The sequence below is a fragment of the Rattus norvegicus genome, chromosome 2, assembly GCF_036323735.1.
Source record: "Rattus norvegicus strain BN/NHsdMcwi chromosome 2, GRCr8, whole genome shotgun sequence".
Lineage (NCBI taxonomy): Eukaryota > Metazoa > Chordata > Mammalia > Rodentia > Muridae > Rattus > Rattus norvegicus.
Genome location: NC_086020.1, coordinates 72,994,519 through 73,018,524, shown reverse-complemented (window position 1 = coordinate 73,018,524; position 24,006 = coordinate 72,994,519). Strand labels below are relative to the sequence as shown.

Here is a 24,006-nt window from a genome sequence, read left to right as displayed (position 1 = left end):
GAAGCTCTGGTTGGTTGGCATTGTTGTTGATATGGGGTCTCAAGACCCTTCAAGCTCTTTCAGTCCTTTCTCCGATTCCTTCAACGGAGGTCCCGTTCTCAGTTCAGTGTTTTGCTGCTGGCATTCGCCTCTGTATTTGCCATATTCTGGCTGTGTCTCTCAGGAGAGATCTACAGCCGGTTCCTGTCAGCCTGCACTTCTTTGCTTCATCCATCTTATCTAGTTTGGTGGCTGTATATGTATGGGCCACATGTGGGGCAGGCTCTGAATGGGTGTTCCTTCTGCCTCTGTTCTAAACTTTGCCTCCCTATTCCCTCTTAAGGGTATTCTTGTTCCCCTTTTAAAGGAGTGAAACATTCTATCCTCAACAATCAATCCTTTCTCTAACTCCTCCAATGGAGACCCCTTTCTCAGGTCAATGTTTGGCTGCAAGCATCAGCCTCTGTATTTGTCATGCTCTGGCAGAGCCTCTCAGGAGACAGCTATATCAGGCTCCTGTCAGCATGCACTTCTTGGTTTCATCAATATTGTCTGGGTTTGGTGACTGTATGTATTTGGACTGAATACCCAGGTGGGGCAGGGTCTGAATGGCCATTCCTTCAGTCTCTGCTCCAAACTTTGTCTTAATATCTCCTCCTATGAATGTTTTTGTTGCCCCTTCTAAGAAGGACTGAAGCATCTGAACTTTGGTCGTCCCTCTTCTTGAGCTTCATGTGGCCTGTGGATTGTATCTTGGATAATTCGAACTTTTGGATTAATATCCACTTATAAGTGAGTGCATACCATGTGTGTTTTTCTTTGATTGGGTTACCTCACTCAGGATGATACTTTCTAGTTCCATCCAAATTGCCTATGAATTTCATGAAGTCATTGTTTTTAATAGTTGAGTAGTACTCCATTGTGTAAATGTACCACATTTTAAATTGGTTTTCTTATGAAAAAGAAATATTGGCAACTACTGTTTCATTATGCTGGAAATGCATCTCGGCATGAAAACCATGTGTACCTATTACCAATGTGAGGTCACATACGAATAGAAAATGGTAATATTTAGATGCCATAGATTAGATATTAAGCGTACTCTTTCTAATTCTATTTTTAAATAATTTATCCTTTAGTCAGATTAATTACACACTGTCATAAAATTCCAAAGATAAAAATTCTAAAATGTTAAAGAATTCTTTTCAAAACTACATCCCTAGATCCATATCATTTGCATTCATTGGAAGGGGAGTGAAACTGTATATGGAGAACATACAATTTGTTTAAAAATTTTTACTTTATTGCCTACTGTTCTCATAATTAAAGGCTATATATCTGACTTAGTCACAAACAAAGACTGTGATGGAAATTTCAGGAGATGCCAGAAAACATATACAGAGCTATAGTAGTTGATATATGTGAAATAGAATTGGAAAGATGTACTCCTCTGTCATTACTCTGGTTTGCTAAGTGTGTTAAATGAAAAAATAAACTACATATATACATATACATCCCCATCCACATCATATATATACATACACACACATATATATGTATACGTATATATATGTATGTATATATGTATATGTATATATAGGTATGTACATATATATATGTGTGCATGTATATGTATATACACACACATATATATACATATAATTGATAGGCTTATATGATAACATTGAGGGATTAGAGAAGCAGAAACTGTATGCACTACCTTCAGGGTAGCACATTTGAGAGCTATTTCTTCAAAAGTGTATGAGAGAGTTTGTGTCGTCAGTGCTCATGTAAGCACTGACAGTAACTTGTTCTGCATTGGACTCTTTGGTTTTCAATGTTTACCACCTGATTCATCTATCTTTTATGGTCTGCTCAGCTTCTGGGTTTTCATAATGCTTAGCATAAATAATGATCAACTACCATGATTTGTATACTTAACTCTGAATTGCTCTGTTTCCTTACTTGCAACTTTTGTTTGTAGCTTTATTTTAAACTAGCTTCATGACTTACTATCAGCAGGTTGAAATAATATATTTCTGGATTTATAGGCATGTGTGTGTTTATTTGTATGTGTGTGTTTGTGTGTATAATAAAACCAGTGAGGGGTTGGAGAGATGGTACAGCAGTTAAGAGCCCAGACTGCTCTTCCAGAGGTCCTGAGTTCAATTCCCAGTAACCACATGGTGGCTCGCAACCATCTGTAATGAAATCAGATGACCTTTTCTGGTGTGTCTCAAGAGAGCAAGAGTGTACTCATACATAAAATAAATAAATAAATCTTTTTAAAAGTAATAATAACCAATGAGAAAGAACCTACAAACTTGAGATGAAATGAAGGACAAGTTGGAGAGCTGGGAAAGAAAGCAATGTAATTGTATTTTAGTTAAAGTTAAAATCAAGTTAACAACTTTTTAAGCAATTCGCACAAAGTTAATAAGTTTCTTTTAGAAAAATATACTTGCTGTATATTCTGAAATTGATAAAGTTGTAACTTTATCAGATAAAAATAAGGAGAAATATTCATGCAAGTGCTAGACTTTTGTGGTAAAAAATGTCTTGCATGGATTCTGCAAACTCATAAAGAATTTTTGAGTTATTTCCTTTTAGGCAGAGATTTTACAGCTCAATCAAGTTTCATTAAAGGAAACTGTAGTGGCCAAGAGACTAAATCTCTGGTAGGGGTGAAGTCCTAATACTTCATTTTGCTAGAAAATCACTCGGAAATGGGACTATGAACAACCTCTCTGGAAGGAGGGACCTTCTTTATGAAGGAAAGTGTGCACAATGTAAGACACGCTAGGGAGATAGCTGGCTAATTCTGTTCCCTAGCTCCATCCCCATAATTAGATCTAGGGTGAATAAAATTTAACTGAATATTCCAACTTTTCTCAGAAGATTAGAGGTTTTCTGTTTTTTGTTTTGTTTGGTTTGGGTTTTATTTATTGATCCATTCATTAATTTCCATTTCCTGTTTTTTTCTTGCCAGTGCTGTTCAGAACATAGCAAGCCTTTCTCTGATACTCCAGGCATCCACACTCTTCACTAAAGGCATGTGACCATTTGTTCTGATGTGACACATCTTTATGTCACCAGCTCAAAAGGTGTCACTTTTTGTTGCTATGTTTGATTTATCTTTATTTTTCTTTTTTTCCTCCACTCTTCTCGTCTAGGCAACAACACAGCTGATGAGATTTATTGCTTGTTTTCCTTAGGGTGTTTTTCTTTTAAACTCTACTAAAACTGTCCCTGGATCAAAACAAAAGTCAATAGAAAGAAGTACCATACAAGTAAGACAGAGGGTGTAACAAAGAATGCTGCCAGGCAGGGTGAGCTGTGTTTGATGCTGGAACCTATCTATAGTGGACAGAGGCAGTAGACTCATCACAAGTTTTCTCTGACCACTGCATACCTTCTTTGGTACTTATGTACAGACAGTAAATAAATAAATAAATAAATAAATAAATAAATAAATAACGCAGAATTAATAAAGCTTAGAGAACTATTGTTGAAGCATAAGCAAGATACTATAAATATATTAAAAAAAACTCTATATAGTATGCCACTTTCTAAAGGGAAAGCATTAGGGACATAGCAGGATTCTGAAGAAATACCAATTATAGTATTTATGCTTGGAGATTTTCCCTTGATGCTGGAAATGCACAAAAATTATTTACTGTCTGTGAATAATGATACACTATGCCCATACCTTTAATGTTGTTTAAGAATTTTAAATTCTTGTCCTCAAAAAAGGAAACCAAAATATAAACTATTTTATCAAAATAACGGGGGAATTTGAAAATAGAAGCAATGAGAGAAAATGGGATATTGCAAGGCTTACCCAGGCTAGAGTCAGGAACAGAAAGAAACCAAGTCTGGGGGATTGCAGTTACAGTGGACTAGTCACTGGTTTGTTCAACTCCTGAGCAAAACATCTGTACAAAATATACAATCTTTACTCCCCCTTCCTATGAAGTAGTTGTCAAAAGAAACCTGGCATTACCTTTCCCACATATTGAGGTTCGGATCCCATGTACTCTTCCAGCACAAAAAACTGATTCCATACCCAGCCACGTTTAACTCGTTGGAAATGGGACCGTCTCCCCAGAAGGTGGATAACATTGTCTTTTGGTTCTGTGGCTAAAGTTTGTTGTGGCTGTGGCTGCAGTGGTGTTAGGAGACCTCCATCAAACAGGATCCAGAGAAGCAGGTATAAAGAGTTCCTTGTAAGCATTGGCAAAGTCTTTCTTCTACAGAAGAGTAATAAATACTCCAGTACTTAATGTAGAATGGTGGGATCCAGGGTTGAAGTGTCTGTGACCACTGAGCTTTCTGTTTTAGTGCAGTGACAGTAATTCACACATTGATGCTTTGGAAGTTTCTGGTTTATGACATTCCATCTAAGGAGACCTAAAAAAGGATAAACAAGCATACATTAAACTTATGAAACCTCAAGGTAACTTTCATATAAGTTATTATTACATCTGCTGATGTTTCTGAAAAGAAAAGGAAAGAGTTATAACTTGATTACTTGGTGAATACTTAATCCTCTTCCACCATTTGAATTAACTACCTTAAGTTTTATACATGCTTAAAATTATTCATTACAATGAAGAAAGAAGAAAGATGTATATTTACACAAAATAAGTACATATTTATATTTAATGATTACCCTAGAGAGGGAAGAAATTAATATGGTAAGAGTTCATTGTTGTGGTAGATTAGCTTTTTTAGTTTTTCCTACTGCATGTGCAGCATTGTTTCTGTACAGCTACCCTGTGCATTAGAAATGTAAAGTATTATAACTATTCCTTCTAATATGCAACAGACAATGGCACATATTCTTCCATAACAAAGAATGCTAATAAAAATGGTCTTCAAGAGCTGAACGGGTTTGCAACCACATAGGAAGAGCAATAATATCAACCAACCAGACCCACCAGAGCTCCCAGGAACTAAACAACCAACCAAAGAGTACACATGGAGGGACCCATGGCTCCAGCTACTTATGTAGCAGAGGATGGATGGCCTTATCTGGCATCAATGAGAGGAGAGGCATTTGGTCTGGTGGAGCTTTGATTCCCAGCATAGGAAAATGCTTGGAGATAAGGTTGGAGTGAGTGGGAGTAGGAGCACCTTCGTAGAAGCAGGGGTAATGGGGGTTTGCAGAGGGAAAACAGATAAGGGGGCTAACTTTTGAAATGTAAATAAATAAAATAATCAATGAAAATGGCCATTAAGCATTCACAAGATTTTTTGGTTAGAGCTAAATAGATAAAGGTTGAGGAAAGACAATGGAAATGAAACAAACAAAAATCTTTTGAAGTCAGAAAATTGAAACGATCATACCATCAAGAACAAAGATATATCAAATAAAAAAATATGCCCGAGAGTGGAGAGAGGGAACTTGTAGTATCCACCTCCAATAGAAACACAGGTTATCAAGTGAAGAGATGGGGTTACCATCCCACAGTTAAAAACTCTGACCCAGAATTGCTCCTGTCTAAAAGAACTGCAGGGACAAAAACAGAGAAGAGACTGAGGGGAAGGTGGTCCAGTAACTGGCCCAAATTGGGATACAACTTAAGGGGAGGTTCTAAGGCCTGACATTGTTACTGATGCTATGGTGTATTTACAGACAGGAGCCTAGCATGGCTGCCCTCCTAGAAGCCCAAGAACAGCTGAAAGAGTCAGAAGCAGACACTTGTACCCAACATTTGGACAGAAGCCAGGAACCCCTGTGGTTAAATTAGGGAAAGGCTGGAAGAAGCTGAGGAGGGCAACCCCATAGGAGTCTCAACTAACCAGGACCTCTGAGATCTCTCAGACATTAAGGCACCAACAAGGCAGCAAACACTAGCTGATATGGAGTCCCTGACACATACACAGCAGAGGCCTGGCTGGTCTAGTCTAAGTGAGAGAAGATACACCTAACCCTCAAGAGATTTGAGGCCCCAAGGAGTGGGGAGGTTGGTGGGATAGGGGGTGGTGGGGACATCCTCTTGGAGATAGGGAAGAAAAAATGAGATGTAGGTGGGCAGATCAGGAGAGGGACTATAAAAAAATTAAGGACTGATAAATAAATAAATAAATAAATAAACAAATAAACAAATAAACAAATAAACAAATAAATAAATAAAGTACAGTTTCTACTATAGCTTTAAAAGTTTCCCACCTGTTTCTATCCAGAACAGTTAATACAATAAGGAAATTATTAATAAAAAGTAAGAAATGACTTCTATGGACATCTGAATGTAGAAAGTAGAGAATATTTAATTACTGTTCTAATTTCTGTGAGAGAAGATGTCTTTATTGTGTAATAATAAATTTCACTATGCTTTCTCATTGAAATAAAATGGTTCTTCTGCAAGGGAAATGATTGACAGGCCACACTACTGCTGAGCCTTATATTATAAAAGAAAGAAGATTTTTCTATAATTTTTAAAGCAAAAACACTAAATATGTGGGAATTGTTTTATATATGGTGTACGTCTAATAGGGAGAAATAGAGTCCTGTTGAATTATGCATTTAAGTGCAAGGAGTTTGTATCCTTTTTTCATAATAAGCATTTTGAGCGATGGGAAATGTTTAGTAATTAACATTAACTGGGTAAGAATGAGGATACGTGTTCATAACCCAGAGCCCTTCAAGAAGCTTCTCATGGCATATCTGTGCATAACTTTAGTTTTAGGCTGAAGGAGGTATGTCAGGTGTGTAGATCCATGACCATAAAATATAACCAAACTAAGAAGTCCTATGCTTCATGAATATGTGTACAAAGGATACACACACACAATCAAATAAAGAAATATAATATGCATATTAATACAGTCTCTTTGGATAACTACAATAAGTAAGCATTCATAATAGGGAAGACACAATCCTTTGCTTCAGTTAAGGAAGATACAGGAGGTATCTAGAAATAATAGATAAAATAATAGAAAATAATAGAGACAAAACTATATTAATTTATAACCTATTTAATACATTCTGATAAAAAGTACACATATGGCAACAGTGCTACTTTCCATAGCAGTGTTTGCATTACCCAGTGTAGTTATAGATAGACCAGTCCATAGTAGTCCATACACACACATTTATGTATATATCACTTTGTCAACCTTTCAACTGTGATTCAGCTCCAAATTTATTCAATTATGGATCATTCCAAGCTGTCAAAAATACTATCCATAAATGTTCTAATTTAAACATTTGCTATGGTAACATGTTACTATGAATGAACTAAAACATATGGTGGACAGTGCTCAAATGATCTCCTCTGAGTGATCTCTACATTGGCACTCTTGTAAGCAAAATTTAAGCAGGGTGTGGTATTTTGTGTGGTTTATAATTTTGACTCTGGTTTGACAAATTCAAAATTATTATTATTTTATCAACTCTTTCAATTCTGGACAAGATAATGATCATATAATGCTAACTTATATTATCCAACACAATATGCAACAACTTGCAATAATTAGGCTATTTCTTTGAAATTTAGGAAGTAGTTATCAAAATGTGAACCACTTTTCAAGTTACTCATACAAAATATATGATATAAAATAACTCACTACAATCTATGTTTATTACTTTTTAACAAAATGTGACTATTATTTAGATACATTCTGACACACATATAGTTATAGTTATAGATATAGATAGATATACTCTTTTGTTTACATTTGCTATTTTGGCATGTTAGATAATAAGAACATTAAAATTAAGTACACAGCTCACATTTGTGGCACACGTTACTTTCTCTTGGATAGTACTACTTAAAAAGCTGGATAATGTGAAGCCATGCTTACTACTTCTATATAATAATTTTATGTTTAACATTCACAATTAATATCTAACATGATCATGTCTATGATCATATCTACTAGATATTCAGTAAACATTTGCCTCTAGGTTTTATTTGCTTGCAGAGGCTAAAGAACATATTTTTATCATACATTTTCAATTGAATTTGGTAAGCTGAAAAGTATTTTATAACCAAACTTGATTACTATTTTACCGTTTAAACAGAAAAGAATGCTAAATATTGTCATGACGTTCGCATGAACTAGAGTCCCAGAAAAGTCCAGAGAGGAACACAGTGCTGCTGACCTCAGACCTGAATGTCCATTGTTCTTTTCAGATTTTGCTACATAGACTTCCATTATAATTTGTGTTGCCCTTTCCACATTTTTTCCTGGCTTCCTTACTTTCTTTTTCTCAGTTTGGGTGTCCTAAGTTATATCTCACCAGTCAGAATTCTTGTCATTTTATCTTCAGGTAGGAAGCTATAAAATCGTACCTCGAAATGGGGGTCTAATGGCCAAAGATGGCTAATTTGCAAAGGAGAGTCAGGATTCCTCAGAAAGACAACCCCTGAGAGGCTACTCATACTTCTGTTGATAGGTCTCGCACCCATCACATACAGGTAACACAAAGTGGACACAGTGAGTTCCCAGAAAGGGAAATAATGAAGGAAGGAGAGAGAGAGAGGGGGAGAGAGAGAGAGAGAGAGAGAGAGAGAGAGAGAGAGAGAGAGAGAGAGGGAGGGAGAGGGAGGGAGGGAGGAAGAAAGAGCGAGAGAGGGAGACAGAGGGAGAAGGAGGAGAGAGAGAGAGAGAGAGAGAGAGAGAGAGAGAGAGAGACGGAGGGAGGGAGGGACAGAGGGAACACATAAAGTTTACAGTGGAAAGTATAAACTGAAAAAATGATTAGGCGATTAGATTTATTGAAGGGAACTAATGGAGTATAGATTTGATGAAAATACGCCATATTCATGGTGAAATTCTCAAACAATAAATGCACTGCAGTATTTTCAAAACACTGGCTAGTTGATCTATTTTCATATTATTGCTTGTCATATATACATGCTACGCATAATTTTATGACTTCTACTACTTTAAGGTTTTCAGAGTGTAGAGATATTAATTCACATTACAGTTGACAACCATGAATGTAACAGTCTTTGTAGACAGCCATGACTTTGAATACAAACACTTAAGCTTTAATACTACTGCTATCAAGGCAACATTCATATCTATCTCTGCTCATTCTTTGGGGTCTAGTATATAGAGAAGAAAAGCTACAAAGGAGTAGTTGTGTCTGTTTTTACAATTTTCTTCTCCATGATCTAGAGTATTCTAACAGTAACCTTTTGTGCATATCTTGGTTGAAGAAAAAACATATTGTAGAAAAGAGACACTGGTTTCATTTTGTATGTGACAAGCAGTGTGTTTAATCTCATGGACTTGAAGAGATGTCCATGTAGCATACACCTATAATCCCAATGCATAGTAGGTAGAGGGAAAGGGATCAGTTCAGAGTCATTCTTAGTTGTAGAGGGTATTCTAAGGTCAAGTGGAAATTTCACTTGAGAACCTTTCACCAAACAACAACAAGAACAACAGCAAACAAACAACAACAACTACAACAATGTATCACATAAAGACTTCATTCCCTTTCTGCCAAGGGAATGGCAAATAAGCTTTAACGAGAATTCCAGTCCCAGCTGGGTGTGTATGTGATACACCACAAACTCTTTGGCTTTCTTCTCTTCCAAAGTTGTCATTTTTCTAACTCCATTTCATAAACATAGATTTGAATATACATGGTGTCTGTAACACAGAACAGAGGCAAGTGGTGACTAACTTCCCTTTCCCTTTCAAGAAGGGTCAGTTAACCATTCTTCTGGCTGAAATTACATACGTATCTTTCCTCAACCTCTCAACGTTCTGTAAGTTAAAAGATGGGCACAGGCACTATGGGGAGATAAATAAGACATCTCACCTTTTGGCTATAATAAAAATAAACCAACCTTTCATTGTCATTGGAATTATTTGAAAATTGGATTGGCAAGATTATAGAACTAACTATCTAGACAGCATGATACTGGTTCTGGAAAGTATCCATTAAGTATCTATGGATAAATTACTTACTGAGAGATCATTGCGAGCCTTTAAATACAGACTTTGTTCTATCTAATGCTTCATATTCCACCTCTGTAAACAGCAGACATAGTGTTTCCATTATACCCATTTCATAGAAAAAATGGTGTGGTGCGGAAGTTGAACTTATGCCTTTAATCACAGTTTAAAAAAAAACCATAAGCAGGATTTATTTGAATAGAGTAATGCTAGGATTCACACCCTTAAATATTATACTATGTTGCCCAAATGTTATTTAATGAAAAAGCTATCAATGGTTAAACTCCAAGCAAAACAGAGCATTCTCTTAAAACCCTAACCAAATTGTTTTCATAGAACTGATCAGGCATCAGAGAAAGGACTGGAAGAGCATGAAGAGGCTCGAGTCCCCATATGAACAACAATGCCAACCAATCAGAGCTTCCAGGGACTAAGCCAAAGACTATACATGGACTGATCCTGGGCTCCAACCTCATAGGTAGCAATGAATATCCTAGTAAGATCACCAGTGGAAGGGGAAGCCCTTGGTCCTGCTAAGACTGAACCCCCAGTGAACATGATTGTTGGGGGGAGGGTGGTAATGGGGGGAGGGTGTGGAGGGGAACACCCATGTAGAAGGGGAGGGAGAGGGGTTAGGCGGATGTTGGCCCGGAAACCAGGAAAGGGAATAACAATCGAAATGTAAATAAGAAATACTCAAGTTAATAATGATAAAAAAAAAAAAAAAAAAAAGAACAGACCAGGCATTGCAGACTCATACACGTTGAGGAGTTTTCATGGGTTCACTTTGTTCCTCTGTGAAACAGAGACATTCGGGGCTGGGGATTTAGCTCAGTGGTAGAGCGCTTACCTAGGAAGCGCAAGGCCCTGGGTTCGGGCCCCAGCTCCAAAAAAAAAAAAGAAACAGAGACATTCAAGCTCTCGGGTTAATATACACACTTTGAAGAAAAGAGATCTTGCACCTTTCTCTCTTGGGATGTGAAGAGTTTGCTTAATTCTAAAAGGAGAAGAAAAATAACCACTACTTGACAGAAGTAGTGCATTCCCATGATGGGAAAATGGCTGCCAATTCTCAAAGGTCGCCCGAGAGCTCAGCTTATCAGCCCAGCAAGATTTCAAAGTGATGCTGAGACCTTGGCACAGGGGACCGGAGGTCATTTCCATCTGTGCCTGGCTTTTCTGAAGCTAACTTGAAATGTGAATGCAGTTCTGGAGTCAGAGATGTGAGTTCGTGACCAGTCTAATCTCCCTGACAACTGAAGAACTTAAAGATGACCTCCAGACTTGAAATCATTAAAAATAAATAAATAGGTTAATTAAATAATCAATAGAAAGACAGACTTTGGTATGAAGGTACATTTTTGTTATGTCTTTAAAGAAATCATGTCATGATTTTGTCCTAATTAACTGTCAAGTGGCATTTGTATTGGGGAAATATACAAGATTCTTCTATATGTAGAATTGCATATGCAGTTGACTTTAAATTTCATTCAGTTAGAACATGTGCACTAGAACCTGCGTAGTGCACCTTATTGTTTTATGATAATAAACTCCATACGAATTCCTTCTAAGTTTTCAGTTCATCAGTAAGCAGATGACCCTATATTTTCAGTGTATGACGACACTCCCTGTCTCTGTTTATATTTACCAAACATCGGGCTTTTAAAACACCAGATCGCAGCAAAAAATTCAAGAAGATGGATTGAGTACTGTGTGGATTTTTTAAAATTTTGTTGTTATTGTTGTTGTTGTTGTTGTTGTTGTTGTTGTTGCTGTTGTTGAAGTTGTTGTTTACCAGAATTGGAAACAACTTCTGTTGCCATAAAATATAGCCTAACGTAAGGAAAAACCATCCAGCCATTAACAGGTGTATACGTGCCCCATGACCAGAGAAATTTCGATAAAGTAATAGCAGATTTCTTCTGTGCTCTCATGCACTCTGTGGAACCCTAGAAATCTTAAAGAGGACATATTTTTTTATAAAGGGTATTGCCACAGGTGTGCTTTTCCCCATGTGCCAACTCTCACATAAACTGGTTAAAAATGTATGCTTGTCTATTATTCTTAATCTTGTGTGGAGCCAGAATGGCTTTCAAAAGATTTCTGTGGCCTGGCGTGAGTCTGGGGAGGCAAACATCCCTTTTAGCTGGGAAGAGAGATGAAAACAGACATCATATATCAGAAGCGTGGAGGCTGCTTATGAAACACACACTGAGAAAACCACTCTCTCTCAACTCTGTTTCGGTGCCCACAGAGACACCAGTACTGTACTTTCTTCATAAAGGGCTGACTCCCTAATAAATTACACTGAAAATGCTTTTCCCCAGGGGAGAATTTGTTGGATCAGTTTTCCACACAGCTCTAGATTTCTTGTAGCATTTGACTACTGCTCATCATTAAATAGTACCATTTTAATTTGCAATAGTAACTAGAATTGAAACATTAATATATCATATTAGACATAATAAATTTCCCCTTGACAAACTCTGGCAAGAAAACTGATACTGAGAGGTCAAACGTACTCCATCTTAAAGGAAAAGGAAAAACAAAAAACGTCCTGAGAGACTGACTCTCAGCTGAACCCAAACTGCATTCAAGTACCAGGAAGGACCCCACAGCTTGTCCTGGGCTAGTTCCCCCCTACCTACTTCCACACAGAGTTAATCAAAGATCAGTCTGATTGTTTCAGATGTACTCTCAGACCGTCTGTGACTGTAGAAGGTCTTGTTTCAGAGCATCCATCTGTTAGCTTACAGTCGACATTCATTTAGATGCTTGCCAGGATGGATCTTCTTACTTTCATTTCCCATGAAACCTTGTTCCAACACAGGCTGGGGCTGCTTCACCAAATTGTCCTGTGGACTGGCAGTGAGTAAGCCTAAGCTTGAGTTTGTAATAAAGATACTCTAATGTGATTATATTAGAAATGGCTCCTTTGTGGTCTTTTGGGGGTTCATGAACACTTCCTGACACAACAATACAATCCTAAAATTATTAATATGACAACCATGAACTTAGTTTACTTTCATACTATTCTTCATCTTATAATATAAATTGTAATTCAATTTTATAAGTTGTGTCCTCTGGATCCTATATTATTAAGATAAAAATATAAACAATAAACTCCTAAAGATTCCAGAGAAGGCAAAAATTCAGGACTGTAACTGACCGAAATGTTGTTTAAAGATTTTTAACTTGTATATTTATGGAAACTTTATTCTTCATTCTCACATGAAATGTGCACTTGCATTCATTTAAGGAGCTAACAATATATCATAACTTTACTGGGCTTGAGTCAACCCACGCTACAAAATATTCTGTGAGATCTTTGTGGCAGCCAAACCTGAACACTTCTGTTTTAAGATCAGAATTAGACGCAGTGTGTAGCTAATTTTTTTGGCATTTTGATAGAACTAAAATATCTAGAAAAATTGTAAGCATACCTGATGTAGTATATCCAGAGAAAATCACTACAGAATAAACGATAAAGCAAGGAAAAAAGCCATCTTCAACAGAGAGCCCACACTCTATTTCTACAGCCCTATGAAGAAAATGTCTGTGGCAGCTTATGTCACAAGGGAGTGGAATATTTAAATATGTGAGTTAATTACATTTTCCCTAACTGGAATTACACACACACACACACACACACACACACACACACACACACACACGCATGCACGCACACATGCACACACGCACGCACATGCACACACACAAACACACATACATAGCAATGACTTTTTCATGTCTCCTTTTTCAGTTTTCTAGGACAGAAACACCAACTTTATTCTTAAAGTATTTGAAGACATATTTATACTTTTCAAAAGAGCAGAAATGCTGGTTGAGTAAATCATCTTGTAATCAACCGTGATAATTAAGGTCTAAATCTGCCATGACCAGATAGCTCATCAGAGCGCGGCAGAGCATGGATGACTCCTTACAGCAGTAGAGATTTTACTTCTTTCAACATGGTCAGAGATGCCAATTCGCCACACCATCTGCCTGGGGAAGGTTGAACAGTCCTTGCCAGACTTGCAAAGGTCCTCTATTCCAAATAAGAACCCACCCAGCAAGTCCCTGGAATTAATAAAATGCCACTCCATACAAATGAGGCATTCACAGAAGTTTCCACTCAAGCCAATGATTTTCATTTACCCTAAATTTCCTTTCCACTCTACAAAATACCCTGGTTCACACAAAATGAAATGTATGCTTACAAGCCTACCCTGAATAAAGGTATGAGTACAAGCTAAGATTATCTATTAGAGCTATTTCGTTGAAAATCTTCAGGGAAGACCTAATGCTAAAAGAACTGGAACCCTAAGAACTGTAACCTTTTCCAAGTGGAAAAGGGTTTCTTTTCCTCTTTTCCCCCTACCCTGCCATCCAATACTCACTATCAACTGGACTTGCAGAATCTCTCCCTTTCAGGATTCTGCTTGATCCACCTAGCCTGCTGTGCAGAGACCTGTGGGCATTGAAGGAGGAAGCAGAGGGAACCACAGCTGGGCAGTGAGACACATACTACAATCCAGATCGATCTTAGATGACTTTGACTCTGAGTCATGATTTGGATCAGACTGAGTTGATAGAATGAGCAAACTAGCAGGCAAACCAAATGTCCAGCCATGTCAAACAGTATTCTCTACTGAAGTGGTGCTAAGGCAGAACTCGCTTTTGAATTGGTATGTAGGTACATTTTTTGGCCTGTATGTTGGTTTGTTGTATCCTGCTGTATTGCTCCAAAGAACACGTGATAGTGGACTTGTCTGTAGTCTACTTTGATATCATCCATTTGAGACTCTACTTCCCTGATAACATCAGAATTCCCCCCTTGGATGCTTATAGGTCTGCTACTCAGTGAAATAACCACTGAGGTTGGTGGAGGATTGGATGGTGGAGAGAAGAAGTGTGTATACAACTGACAGAGCAATTGGTGCGTGGCTTGTCGTTAAATCTAGGACTTGATATTTTCTTCAGAAGTCTTCACTTTAGAGAAGTGTCTGCACTATAAGGTGGCACCACACATGCAAAGTCTCTGAAACAAGAAGGATTTACACAGCTACTGGAAGGAAAGCACAGTCTTTCCTCATGTTATCCATCCCTATTCGAGAGAACAAGTACCTCCCAATTGCCCCCCAGAGGAAAGAAATACTCTGCAACTTGGCCCCCACAGAGTGCCTCTAGCAGACCATATAGAAAGATGTAAACCCCTTCTTAAAATAAATAGGAATAAAAAAAGAATAAATAAATAAATAAATAAATAAATAAATAAATAAGTGCAAGGAAATGAAAGGAAAGCTATGAGTAAAAGTGAATCTTTCCTCTCTTATATGATTATATTGGGGGTGTTAGTCACTTAAATGTGTCAACTTCTGCTGTCTTCTATAAATAAAACAAAGATATTTGTATAGACTGATGATTTAGTGACTGTGACTTGTGAAGTCCACTGATCCTACTTCATTTCTCTGTGATTCAAGAATCTAAATACTGCCGAGGCCTGAGGTTTATCTGGTATGAAAATGACTGTTTACTCTTAAAATCCAGAAAGAAAATATATTATGAAAAGCATAAAACTTACCACTTAACTTATTCTCAGAAACAACAACAAAAATGTACATTATAAGGTATAAAATTCAGTCTTGTCCTTAAAGCACTTAATTACATTTAAGTAATATAAACAAGCCCACCCTAAGATAAATGTGAAACTCATGCTAATACTGAAAAATGGTAAAAACAACTTCATACAACAAATAATTCCTAAACTGTTGAAACACTTGCATATGTGTGAATTGGCTGATATTCGGTAAACATTTATAAGCACTTGCCAACCAAAAGGCATCAAAAGTCTACATTCCAAATTATGTAGAAAGAAATGCTGTGGAAAGAAAGAGAAGGAAGCAATTTGAGTTGTGTTAGAGATGTGTAATGGGTAGAAACTTTCAGTATAATTAATTATTGGCTAATTCATTCTCTCAACGATACAGTGTCTCCAAATGGAACTCTGGCTGGATAAAATAAGTATACGACCAAAGAGTTTAGGACTTTAAATTGGACACAAACTCTGAATGACCAAAATAAGGAAAAATGTTCTAACACGATAACCTGACACAATGAAGTCCGAGAGCAGACACTGAAAAAGCTGAGAAGCATCGAAGAGAAAACTCAGATTAGATGCAGTTGTAGCAACATGAGAAAGACTGTCAGAAATGTCTAAATGTCACATGGCGTTAAATATACCCTTTTCATTGGGTGCTGAGTAGTCTGGATTCATAGGTAGCTCTTATAGAGATACAAGCTGACCTTAATCAGTGACATACATATTTCTAAAAACAGATTTGAGATATAAATTATCAACAGGGCTTCTGCAAGTCAAGAAATAGTTTCTCCCCTTAAAATCACGTGATCTCTTATTACTTCATAAGAAATATCTGAATATAAAACTCTGTGTAGAATTGCCTTTCCTGTGATCTATTGGAAGGGTGGTATATACTCAGGCCTAGAAATAACATTATGTTTCCACTTTAATAATTCCAGACAGTTTGCAGATCAAGCAAGAATCACAGCACCCTGCTTACAATTTGCATTTTCTCTAGGGTGAATTCTTGACATGCCAAATTCAACTTCAAATGTAAATCCCCAAAGAGATCATATTATCCTCCACACAGTTTTACTAGCATACTGTCACTAAGTTCTTTATCGCTTGCCAATGAGAATTTGTTACAGTATATTTTTATTTATAATATACACATTGAAATAATATGTTGCTATATTACAGTGTTGATTTAAAAAATATCTGTATGGCATTGTCCTTTGATGGTCATGTTCTACAGAGTAAGGGGAAAATATGAATGTTTTCCTTGTGCTTAGCTGAGAAATTCTCTGCTTAGTAGGTAAAAGTTGTTTCTTTTAATGTGGGTTCCTCAGAAAAGAAGCCAGTGTAACATAATCTTTCCTTCTCAACCTTTGTCTCTTTACACACACACACACACACACTCACTCACACACACACACACACACACACACAGAGAGAGAGAGAGAGAGAGAGAGAGAGAGAGAGAGGGAGAGAGAGAGAGAGAGAGAGAGAGAGAGAGAGAGAGAGAGAGAGAGAGAACTTTAACTTTCTACTAGTGAAAACAAGTTCCTCAGGAGATAACACATAAAGTCCTTTGCTCTGTGCCCTTTGGTGCACAGCAGGAAACAATGCAGTTACATTTCACAGTGAGGAATAGACACTGAGAGGCACCTACATCATCAGGAGCTCTGAGGAAATGATCCCATTGTGAGTTGAACAGGATCGTTGCTCTCTTGACAAATGAATATAGATGTCTGCTCCTTGTATCATACAAAATGACAACAGATAGGCAATCATGGAAGGAAAACAAAAAGTCATCCTTCTTGGATGGTTCCTGAGCTCAGAACTTGAAGCACCTTGTCTCCTGGAAGTACATCCAGCAATCATTCTTATGTATTCATTGTTTTATTTATTTATTTGTTATTGTTCTCCTTCTTCCACCCCCTTTCTCTCTCCCAAAGGAGCTGTGATAATCTGCAAGTAGGTGAAATATTTGTTAACTTTGAACTCTAAAGGATGATGCATATAGCTTTCATTCTTAAAGGTGAAAAGCCCAAAAGAAAGAGGGAGAAATGAATTTAACACCTGTGCAGCTGCTCCTCAGCAGAGCTTTACTGGCATGATAAATAAACTGCCCGCTCTGTGCGGGTGTGAACAGGTAAATGAATATTGACTTGGACAGATGCTAAGCCTCCCTTTAATTTCATAAATTGCATTGTATTCATTCTCTAGTGCCAGGAGGATCTTCACCACTCCTTATGCAGTTAATCATTTAGCTTATTAAACAGCTAATAAAATCCAAGTGCTACAGTGCTTTCCAGATTAATATGTCTTCTCAAGAAATCCAAATAATTCCCTGCTTTCTAAATTGTTCCTAACCGAACATTTTTATTTTTAAAAGATAGCAGACTTTTGTAGAACTTCTATTTCTCATTTCTATTCAAAATGTATTTTCCCCTTCGTTCATAGAAATGTATTTAGAGTGAAAAAATTTAAACCTAACATCAATGACATAGCAGTGTTTGAAATGATGATACCATGTAATTAAAAGAAGCCACACTTACGTTTCAACTCAGGTTTTCGACAATAAACATAAATTTATCAAGATATCAATCTTTAAATCAATCTGATTTAGAAGCAAAATCAATAATGCATTTGTAAGAGTAGCACTCACTGACACTAGACCAACTGACAAGCAGTCCCTAGTGATAAATGAAAAGTTAGACAAAAAAATCGAATAGCAAACCAAAACCAATAATTATTGAGTACCGAATCAACAATTATAAATTCAAGTAAGTAAATATCACAGCCATACTGGTGTGCGTATTACACAAATTGGATCTTTATTTTTTATATTAGATATATTAATCATATTTTTAAAAAATGAGCTTCAATGTAGGCATTGGTTGGAGCCTTTTGGTTGGTCTGATGACAAGCTTTTACAATGGAAGCCTGGAATTCTTCATGTAGATGAGGATAGCTTTGAGAGCATAGATTACCCAGCTTCTGCCAAGGAATGAATGCCTGGCCTCAGAGGCTTGTGCTCCCAAGCCCAACTAAAGCATTTAATTTTTATCTTTAATTGGCTTTATTGTAAATTGCAATCACCAGTGGGGTATAAACTAATTTGTTAGCACTTCCATTATAAAGGTTAAGAAACTGATTAGTTAAAACAATAAAATGTATTGTCTCACGTGCCTGGTGACTAGGATTTGAAATTAAGATGTGCCCAGGGTTAATTTCTTCTGTGAACAATTACAAAGAATCGGTTCCATGTCTTCTCAAAACCTCAGGCATTCCATAGCTCCAATTCTCTCTAAGAAACAACAGCATCTCCCTTCGCTGTCTTCATGTTTTGATATTCGGTTTTAAAAATACCCACATTTGTTGGAATAGAATCAATCTTAATTACTCTATTCTATATTGGTTGGCCATTATGTCCAAATAACATAATCAGGAGGGTTGGTTGATGACAATATGTTGTGGTAGACAGGAAAATGATTTATTCTTTATTTCAGTATATGTTTATGTGTGTCTTTGTCAGTCTGTCTGACTATCTATCTATATACAACTAACTATATACATATATGCATGTACATAATTTTTATACATATACACACATTTGCATATACATGTATACACATTTTTCTTTCTAAATACTAATGGCTTCATAGGCTAATATAGTGCTTGTCATGTATTGTGAATATATCCAGGTTAGCATGCATGCTTGTTTGATAGACATAATATGTCAGCAGAAAACTTGTTTTAATAATTAATTTATTATTGTTTGTTTAAATGACTTTATATCTTAGGCCCACTTCCTATTTTCATCCTCTAATAAACTCATTTGGAATATACTTGGACACAAAGAGTACAATACAGTTTTGGCTCTATTTTCTTAAGCAGATAGGATATTTTTGCAATTACATCACTTTAACTAATTTTTGTAAGAAGTGAAGTAATATGAGGACATGTGTGTCCATGTTTTCTATGTTCTAAAGTGCAGGTTCTCTCAAATCAATATATTACTAGTTTTTTTTCAACGGACAGTTAAAGCCATTTGGTTGTCAACCTGACTATATCTCGAATGATTTACTATCCAAAATTGGAGAGATCACCTATGAGGCCGGAAGATACAAGTTTCTGACCAGGATCTTGGCATGGAGAGCTTGAGGAATAGTGGCCGTGAAAAGCTTAGGCCCAGGCAAGGTAGTGAATACCTTTAATCCCAGGAGACTGAGAAAGGAAATCTTTGAGTGCAAGGTCTGCCTGGGACAATGCAAGTCCCAGATCCAAGTGTGGTGGTACATACTTCTAATCTGAGTCATGCCTTCTGCTGGATACTTACGTAAGGACACTGGAAGAAGGAAGATTCACTCCATCTGCTTGCACTTACATGCCAGCACATCTTTTGGAACCTACTTTTACAGAAGACCAGCTGAAACAACTAGCCTCATGGGACTGAGCAACTGCTAGATTCTTGGATTTTCCATTCACAGCTGACAATTGTTGGGGTAGTTGTACTACAGATTGTAAGTCATCATACTAAATTCCCTCAATATAGATAGACAGTCCGTAAGTTCTGTGACTCTAGAGAACCCTGACTAATACACCATTGGACATGGTTCTTTATAACCCAAGTCTGACAGAAAGAAAGCAAGTATGAAGCAGTCCTTTGAATCTCCAAAGCACCATACCTCTTCATCTTCCCTGGGTAGGGTGGGGCGGTGTCTCTTACAATTTCAGGAATACTTTTGGTGCAGCAAGTACTGATATTTTATTATCCTCATATTTCTATTTCTTATCTCACTCAGGTGTTTTGCAGTTTTTCCTATTCTGCTAGTGAAGAACAGAATCCCATATATATATATATATATATATATATATATATATATATATATATATATTAATAGCAATACAATGCCAGAGTTACTATAAATATAATGAGGGGAAATATAATCAACAATAGGTTAGAAGATGCAATTAACATGCTTTTGCTGTGGTTTGGTATTTTGAACCTTGTTTCTCTTTCTTCTGCACTTGTTCATTTCTTGAGTCTCAGAACCAATTCCGGTCCTGAGATTCTTGTTTTTGACAAGCAAATTCCAAGTACCACAATGACAAAATAAGACAGACAAGGAGCCATAACACTAGGATTCCATAGGTTAAAATACGTAAGTTCTTGAGAGCTACACACTTTCTCACAAGCTGCTATACATTTTTCCATTTTCAATGTAAAATGCCTTCATGATATGAAATAATAAAGTGGGAATTCTAAGAGCATTTGTAAGACTTGTGTATTATACAGAAAGCCTAAATTTCAAAATGTGTGTATGTGGGGGGGTATATGTGTCAACAGTTGGCATTTGAGGGTCAGATGATATTTATGGGGACTCAATTCTCTCTTTCCATTCTTTTGTATGTTCTAGGGATGTAACTCAGCCTTTTCAGGCTTTGTAATAAGTGTATTTATGTGTTGAGCCATGTTTTAGGCCACAAATTGTACTAAAAATCTTGACTCATGATAAATAATATACTTATAAATATAAGACAGAAAAGAGACAAAAATAAAAGAATAGAAACATCAAATATGCTGACTTTCCTTAGAATATGTGCTCCACTGAGGCTTGTTCTTCTGCTGGACTCATGGGAGACGCACATGCACATTCCTGTCTGAGCACCAGGCAAAGTCAAAGAGTGAGGTAGCTGTACATAATTAAAGGAGTAGAAATATAAACTAAGCTAGGATTATAACCTAGCCAACAATGAATTAGATTCCTTTATAGCAACATGAAAGGATCTCAAGATGAAAATGTTGAAAATACAAAAAGCATGGCACAAACAACATCATGAAAAAAATAATTGCAATGATTTAAGAATTTAAAATTATACACCAAGAGAGAAGCCCAGAGGGTCAGGAGAATGAATAAAATTATGCAGCTTTTGGGGTTGGGGGATGGGGAATGGGGGAACCTCTCTACTACCCACTGGCTCCAAAATATTCTTCAATTTTAGAAGACAAAAAAATGTGCTTCATAGGATTCAAGTGAAAATCCTTCTGTTCTTAGAGATAGTGATAAAGACTCCCTCCAGAGCAAGAGCTGAGCAGGCTTAGGACTAGTAAAAATGATTCACATTTTCAAAGCTCAGAGGTCCTGTCCTGTGAGGTAACTCACTTTGTGTGCCTATGCCACTTCATCATTTTCAGATCACCTGTGGCATTCAAAGCTCTAAGAACAGGCTCAGGAAAATGCTGATACATGGGCTCCTGCTGTCGGTCACTCTGAATAATAAAGTCTATTGTTGAAGTGTGAGACTCATGCTTTCTACTCTGCAGAAAATCTGGCAGCCACATTTGTGATCTTACAAGAATTTTAAAGCCTTGCATACCTCATAGTTCTTCACTTTAATCAAGGAGAAACATGTACATTATTCTCAACTTCTGACTTCTTTTTATCATATGAAACTATACCAAAATAGCTATGTTTACTTATGGAAGAAATAAAACATTCTTCACATCGTCTAACATATCTTAGAGGATACAAAACTGCTTTTCATCCTATGATGCTAGCAGTTTGTAAAACATAAAAAAAAAAGAAAAGTAAAAGAAAAGAAAACAAAAAAACTTAAATTGCTGTAAGCTAATCAGAAGGAATGTATAGCAACATGCTTTGTGGCATTTCTTTGCTGTACAAAGACACTGTGTGAGGCCATGAAGACTAAAGTAACAAAGGCGAGTCACATGCTTACGTACCATATTAGAGCGAGAAAAGGAAATTATGAAATTGTACAATAAAATAATTTTTAAAAAAGAAATTGAATTATGGGAAGGCTGGTTGGAACATAGATTAAGTTAATAAATATGACTGGTTAGAATGGACTTCACTCATCATCAAATCTCTTATGATGGAAATATTGCTTTTCCTTCTGATGCAGTTATCACTATGGAAAATTTGCCTGATGCTTATAAGGCTGCTTATCTAAGTAAGTAAATGGCAACATATATGAGTGTGGCCTTCTTGTATTTGTCACTGTTTTCACTAATTTTAATTAGTTCTATGAGAGTTTCATACAGCATGCTTATTTATTTATTTATTTATTTATTTATTTATTTATTTATTTATATTAACTTGAGTATTTCTTATTTACATTTCAAATGTTATTCCCTTTCCCGGTTTCTGGGCAAACATCCCCCTAGTCCCTCCCCCTCTCCTTCTTTATGGGTGTTCCCCTCCCCGCCCTCCCCCCATTGCCGCCCTCCCCCCATTGCCGCCCTCCCCCAAACAATCACATTCACTGGGGTTTCAGTCTTAGCAGGGCCAAGGGCTTCCCCTTCCACTGGTGATCTTACTAGGATATTCATTGCTACCTATGAGGTCAGAGTCCAGGGTCAGTCCACGTATAGTTTTTAGGTAGTGGCTTAGTCCCTGGAAGCTCTGGTTGCTTGGCATTGTTGTACATATGGGGTCTCGAGCCCCTTCAAGCTCTTCCAGTTCTTTCTCTGATTCCTTCAACGGGGGTCCTATTCTCAGTTCAGTGGTTTGCTGCTGGCATTCGCCTCTGTATTTGCTGTATTCTGGCTGTGTCTCTCAGGAGCGATCTACATCCGGCTCCTGTTGGCCTGCACTTCTTTGCTTCATCCATCTTGTCTAATTGGGTGGCTGTATATGTATGGGCCACATGTGGGGCAGGCTCTGAATGGGTGTTCCTTCTGTCTCTGTTTTAATCTTTGCCTCTCTCTTCCCTGCCAAGGGTATTCTTGTTCCCCTTTTAAAGAAGGAGTGAAGCATTCACATTTTGATCATCCTTCTTGAGTTTCATGTGTTCTAGGCATCTAGGGTAATTCAAGCATTTGGGCTAATAGCCACTTATCAATGAGTGCATACCATGTATGTTTTTCTGTGAATGGGTTACCTCACTCAGGATGATATTTTCCTGCTCCATCCATTTGCCTACAAATTTCATAAAGCCATTGTTTTTGATAGCTGAGTAATATTCCATTGTGTAGATGTACAACATTTTCTGTACACATTCCTCTGTTGAAGGGCATCTGGGTTCTTTCCAGCTTCTGGCTAGTATAAATAAGGCTGCGATGAACATAGTGGAGCATGTGTTTTTTTTATATGTTGGGGCATCTTGTGGGTATATGCCCAAGAGAGATCATACAGCATGCTTTGATCATATTCACACACTTCTCAGATCCACTGCATATTACTTTCTGGTTTGACTTTGTCTCCGTTTACCATAACGTCAAGTTCAATTTGGGGTGCCCTTATACTCTTGAATGCATGACCTGCTAATGGAGAAAGGTCACTGGGCCTCGTCCTTAAAGAAGACTGACCCTGGCTCTGCATCTATCAGTTGGCAACGATCCTTCAGCTGCAGTTGTAACTTCATATCTGTCTCCTCTCTTTATGAAGGGATTTTGGTGGGTCTTCAGCGATATTGTTATTATTTTTATTCTTTTTCCTCATTTTTGTCTGATATGGTTAATATGTAAAATCAGCATATTTGAATAGTAACATTAC

General features: G+C 37.0%; 1 protein-coding gene across 2 annotated transcripts in view; it reads right to left on the bottom strand.

Moving 5' to 3' along the window:
* Positions 1–24,006, bottom strand: part of Cdh12 (cadherin 12) — a 1,234,181-nt gene that overhangs the window by 417,515 nt on the left and 792,660 nt on the right. For both annotated transcript variants that reach the window (XM_017591412.3, NM_001427475.1), the window contains one exon: positions 3,983–4,389. In XM_017591412.3, coding sequence (XP_017446901.1) covers positions 3,983–4,213 — 231 coding nt within the window. In that variant the 5' untranslated portion in view covers positions 4,214–4,389. The remainder of the gene's footprint in view (positions 1–3,982; positions 4,390–24,006) is intronic.